Source organism: Mauremys mutica, chromosome 2 (assembly GCF_020497125.1).
Source record: "Mauremys mutica isolate MM-2020 ecotype Southern chromosome 2, ASM2049712v1, whole genome shotgun sequence".
NCBI lineage: Eukaryota > Metazoa > Chordata > Testudines > Geoemydidae > Mauremys > Mauremys mutica.
In genome coordinates this window covers 177,205,974-177,211,973 of record NC_059073.1, presented here as the reverse complement: position 1 = coordinate 177,211,973, position 6,000 = coordinate 177,205,974, and the positions used below count along the sequence as shown (strand labels likewise).

At 43.5% G+C, this 6,000-nt stretch overlaps 1 protein-coding gene across 1 annotated transcript in view; it reads right to left on the bottom strand.

The window, feature by feature from the left end:
- Nucleotides 1-1,233: 1,233 nt before the first annotated feature.
- Nucleotides 1,234-6,000, bottom strand: part of EXOC3 (exocyst complex component 3) — a 38,765-nt gene continuing 33,998 nt past the window's right edge. The window contains exons 12-13 of the mRNA XM_045006815.1: nucleotides 2,291-2,418; nucleotides 1,234-1,787 (exon numbers count right to left, since the gene is read on the bottom strand). Of these exons, the coding sequence (XP_044862750.1) occupies nucleotides 1,616-1,787; nucleotides 2,291-2,418 (300 nt within the window). The 3' untranslated portion in view covers nucleotides 1,234-1,615. The remainder of the gene's footprint in view (nucleotides 1,788-2,290; nucleotides 2,419-6,000) is intronic.

Genomic DNA, 6,000 nt, shown 5'->3' with positions numbered 1-6,000 from the left:
TCCCCATGTGTCTTTGTGCCCCCACCCAGCCACTCCTGTCCCCACCCTCCCTCCTGTGGCCCCGTGCCTCCACTCCCATTCAGCCCCTCCCTGCCCCAGTCTTTCCTCCCCCACTAGCCCTTATGAACCCATCTGAACCCCCAGCAGCCCCTCGCTCTCTGTCTCCCCATATCACCTGTCTCCTGACCTGGCCTGACAAGCTCTGCAAAGAAGGCAGCTCCCTCCCCTCACTGGCCGTGGGCTGCAGCAACATTTCAGCTGAAGCTTTTTTCTGCACAAAAAATTAGAAATCTGCGGGGCTCATTAATTATGCACGTGCACAGTAGCGCAGATTTCCCCCAGGAGTAAATATTACCATCTTACATACTATATTAAGTTAATTGGTGGAGCTTGCGCTGCCTTGCAATACCTGTATGTAACATGATTCACTCTGAATACTGCATCCAATTAATTCCAGGACATCACTGGTCAGAACACTTCAAGTTTTGTGGAAAATTATAGCACCTGTGCAACTATCAAAGGATCAGACAACTGGTTGATGGCACCAATTGCCGTCTTTCAGCACAACAATACACCATCTCTGCTCAAGCTCCCTATAAAGTTTAACATATTGACACCTTGAATTATTCTTCTCCCAGACAAAGAATGGTGGGGGAGGAGGGAAAGGAGAGAATAGGCAACAGAGGTATGAGAGGAAGAAAGAATAGGGGGCACACAATCCCAGAAGGGAGGAGGGAAGATTGGGGGACCCTGGCATGTGGTGGAGGGAGAAATGGAGGAGCACACAGAGCACCAGCCACGGGGGAAATGGGGACCCAGAAAGGGGATTGGGGAAGTTGGAAGGAATTCCTGAAATACAGGGAATTGGAGAACGATACACAGATCATTGTGGGGACAGGGAAAAATATGCAATGAGTTCCTGGTGTGTGCAATAAATTTGACCTACAGACACTACCAAGGGTGATTCTCTACTAGATTATAATAAAACAAAACAATTATGTAAATTGCTGTACTTAAAACTTCCCAGTTATTAGAAAGTGAATCTATACAGGTCCAAAGAATACAGTGTTTAAGCTGAACATTTTTATTTAAGTGGCATTTGGCAGTGCTTAATACACGCAAAGTTAAAATCAAATGGATGAAAAATTATTATTGTACCTTAAGTATCAAATTCTTTCATTATTCACCCTAGAACCAAATTATATACTAGAAATTTCAGTCATTTTATTAAACAAACATTTGTGAATTTCATAATTGTTTTCTGAAACAATTTTACATCAGAGTAAATACATACATAAAGTAGGAGGTTAAGTAATTGTGAGAAAATGTATTTGCTGATGGTGCCTATGGCTGTAACGTGTGAGTGGTCAGTACACAGCACTCTGGCCATCAGAAAGTTTCATTCTTCAAGCAGCCATGCTAGTGATTTCTACAGCTGGTTGTTTCCAGGATCTTCATTTCAACTGTTTGCACCGAAAGTTTTTAAAAACTCATACCCAATAAGTAACAGCATCATATTAAGTGTCCTTTAAAGTGGCATTGCCAAATTTGCCTTTGAACATTTCAAATATGTTGATCCCATACCAAAAATGACACATGAACTCAAGCTTGTCAGTTACTTAAGAAGTTTTTGCACACTTAGCGAAGGAACTGTAATTTCTTTAAAAATTGGCACATAGTTAGGATTTGGTTGGCTTGAACCTTGGTCCAGAGTTTCAATGATGGTCTGTTTCATGTCCCTGCTGGCATCTCCTCTTACTGTTAGCAAAGCTGAAATGTGGTCATCCCTGCCAGACAAAGGTACAAACCAGCAATGTCAGTACAAACCTTTGTACAAGTAATTAAGCATTTGACAAAATGTGTTAGATCACAAATTTTCTGGCCACCATGTTTTGCCTCAGTGCCACAGTACCTTTGCAGCTTAGCCAGGCTTCCAGACATTCAAAAATTGTGCTCCTAGGTCAACTTCTCAGTCTCTTTGTTAAGAATTCTCTCCTCCCACTTTGAAACTATGAGATGAATGCTGTGTAATATACATTTGTTCTATATTCCCAAAATATTTCCTTTGATATGCCAGAGTACATATCCACCCACACCACTTTAGCGTACATGTGTTAAAATATTAGCATTTTATTCTATGGATCTCACAAGAAGGTGATTAAACCATACAATAGAAAAAACAATGAAAGGATATATATAGACCACACAGGACTACTCTGGCCTAGAACTAACCTTAAAAGAACCATTACTGTTAAAACTCAAAGCTAAGACACAGTATGAATGGTATTACCTGATATCTGGGTATTTACTAACTAAAGTTGAGACTTCCAGATAAAGCAATGAAGGATCAGTCAGCTTGATAACTTCTGCAATGGCTACAATAATGTCACAAAGCCCTTCAGTGTCCTCTCCAGATCCCTATAAATCGAATAACAAAAAACATAAGCAACAAAATTCTTTAACCTTTACTCTCAGTATTTTGTTACAGACATTACCTGCATTGTTTATTTTCAAAACCTCAGCTGAAATTTAAGACAAATTGTTAGTAAAATTGGAAGGAAAAAAAGGCCACTTAAATTACCACAGATATCTTCCTCATTTTCGGTCTCCAATTTACCCAATATATCTGGACCAAGCTACTTTAGTTTTTCTTGATCAATATTATTTGCCTAATCTAATCTGTACCATGTCCAGCACGTGGTTATCTAAGCGTCTAAACATTTATTTAGTTTCAGCTGGATACTCTTTCACAGACCAATGTTCTCTTTTCTTTTCCCCTTATATTCAGGAATTAACACCTTTTTTGTCTGCTTTAGGTCAGACCACCACCACATATTAGTGATTCATGGCTCTGAAGAGAATAGCCTGCAGTTTCAAGTACAGTAGAACCTCAGACTTATGAACACCAGAGTTACAAATTGACCAGTCAACCACACCTCTCATTTGGAACTGGAATTATGCAATCAGGCAGCAGCAGAGACCCCCCCACATATACACAAAAAGCACAAATATAATACAATACTGTGTTAAACGCAATCTACTAAAAAATAAAATAAAGGGAAAGCAGCATTTTTCTTTTACATAGTAAAGTTTCAAAGCTGTATTAAGTCAATGTTCAGTTGTAAACTTTTGAAAGACCAACCATAACGTTTTGTTCAGAGTTGTGAACATTTCAGTTATGAACAACCTCTAATCCTGAGGTGTTTGTAACTCTGAGGTTCTAATGTAATGCAATTCAGTTGGATCTAATATCCCCTTCCTCTAGGCTCATCTCTCACAAGAACCCCATTTTTTTAAAGGAGCTACTTTTTACTCTGTTTGCTATTTAGGCATCTTGGATTCTCATCTTCCAAAGCTCAGTTGTCAGCAGGACACATCTCAAAATAATTGTTCAGGGTCACTCCCATGTGTATTACAGAAGTTGGAGCCTATTAGAGGTCATCTAGTTCACCTCTATGTTGATGCAGGATTGATTCCTACACTACACTTCCTAATATTTGGTCCAGTATTGTTTTAAAATGTCTTAAGTCTTTTACCACTTCCATTCAAAGATTGTTCCATAGCTGAATACATCCTGCAGCACTGACATGCAAAGTATCTGGAATTGTCTGTCAAGCTTCTGTTTGCAGTGTTGTTGAAGCTATGTCGGTCCCAGGATATTAGAGAGACAAGGTGGGTCAGAGAATATCTTTTATTGGACCAACTTCTGTTGGTGAAAGACAAGCTTTTGAGCTTACAGAGCCCTTCTTCAGGTCTGGGAAAGATATTCAGGGTTTGTCTTTACATACAGTGCTACAGCAGCGCAGCTGCACCGGTGCAGGTACACCGGCACAGCACTTTAGTGAAGATGCTACTATGCCAATGGGAGAGCTTCTCCTGTCAGGGTATGTCTACACTACGGGATTATTCCGATTTTACAGAAACCGGTTTAGTAAAACAGATTGTATAAAATCAAGTGCACGCGGCCACACTAAGCACATTAATTCGGCGGTGTGCGTCCATATACCAAAGCTAGCGTCGATTTCCAGAGCGTTGCACTGTGGGTAGATATCCCGTAGCTATCCCATAGTTCCCGCAGTCTCCCCCGCCCATTGGAATTCTGGGTTGAGATCCCAATGCATGATGGGGCAAAAACAGTGTCGCGGGTGATTCTGGGTAAATGTCGTCACTCAATCCTTCCTTCGTGAAAGCAATGGCAGACAATCATTTCGCGCCCTTTTTCACCTGGATTGCCCTGGCAGACGCCATAGCATGGCAACCATGGAGCCCGTTTTGCCTTTTGTCACTGTATGTGTACTGGATGCTGCTGACAGAGGCGGTACTGCAGTGCTACACAGCAGCATTCATTTGCCTTTGCAAGGTTGCAGAGACGATTACCATCCCTATTGCACCGTCTGCCATTGTAAATTGGCGATGAGATGATGGTTATCAGTCATTTTGCACCGTTTGCATTTGGAAATTAGCGATGACAGTTATCAATCCTTTTGTACCGTATGCTGCTGTCATGGGTGCTCCTGGCTGGCCTCGCTGAGGTCGGCCGGGGGCGCATGGACAAAAATGGGAATGACTCCCTGGGTCATTCCCTTCTTTACGTTTTGTCTAAAAATAGAGTCAGTCCTGCCTAGAATATGGGGCAAGTGTACTAGAGAACCAGAGAGCACAGCCGCTCCAGGTCAGAGCCCCAGATATCCCGCAGAAATGATGAGCTGCATGCCATTCTAGGGGGTGCCCCTGCAACAACCCCACCCATTGCTTCCCTCCTCCCCCAACCCTCCTGGGCAGTGTCCCCCCATTTGTGTGATGAAGTAATAAAGAATGCAGGAATAAGAAACACTGACTTTTAGTGAGATAAAATGAGGGGGAGGCAGCCTCCCGCTGCTATGATAGTCCAGGCAGTATAGAATCTTTTCTTTAGACATGAAAGGGGGGGTTGATGGAGCTCAGCCTCCAGCTGCTATGATGAGGACGGTTACCAAGCCTTTTGTACCATCTGCCGGGAATGACCGGGAGTCATTCCTATTTTTACCCAGGTGCCCCCGGCCGACCTCACCGAGGCCAGCCAGGAGCACTCACGGGATGATGACGACGATGGATAGCAGTCATATTGTACCGTCTGCCACCGGGAAGGGGATGCTGATGTTCAGCGCTGCAGCACCCCGTCTACCAGCAGCATGCAGTAGACATAGGGTGACATTGAAAAAAGGCAAGAAATGATTTTTTTTCCCTTTTCTTTCCGGGGGGGAAGGGTGTAAATTGACGACATACACCCTGAAACACCCGGGAAAATGTTTTTGACCCTTCAGGCATTTGGAGCTCAGCCAAGAATGCAAATACTTTTCAGAGACTGCGGGGACTGTGGGATAGCTGGAGTCCTCAGTACCCCCTCCCTCCCTCCCTGAGCGTCCATTTGATTCTTTGGCTTTCCATTACGCTTCTCACACAGCACTGTGCTGAGTCCCTGCTGTGGCCTCTGTCTATCATAGCCTGGAGATTTTTTCAAATGCTTTGTCATTTTGTCTTCTGTAACGGAGCTCTGATAGAACAGATTTGTCTCCCCATACAGCGATCAGATCCAGTATCTCCCGTACGGTCCATGCTGGAGCTCTTTTTGGATTTGGGACTGCATCGTCACCCATGCTGATCAGAGCTCCACGCTGGGCAAACAGGAAATGAAATTCAAAAGTTCGCGGGGCTTTTCCTGTCTACCTGGCCAGTGCATCCGAGTTCAGATTGCTTTCCAGAGCGGTCACAATGGTGCACTGTGGGATATCGCCCGGAGGCCAATACCGTCGATTTGCGGCCACACTAACCCTAATCTGACATGGCAATTCCGATTTCAGCGCTACTCCTTTCGTCGAGGAGGAGTACAGAAATCGGTTTAAAGAGCCCTTTATATCGATATAAAGGGCCTCATTGTGTGGACGGGTGCAGGGTTAAATCAGTTTAACGCTGCTAAATTCAGTTTAAATGCGTAGTGTAGACCAGGCCCAAGTGTAGTTA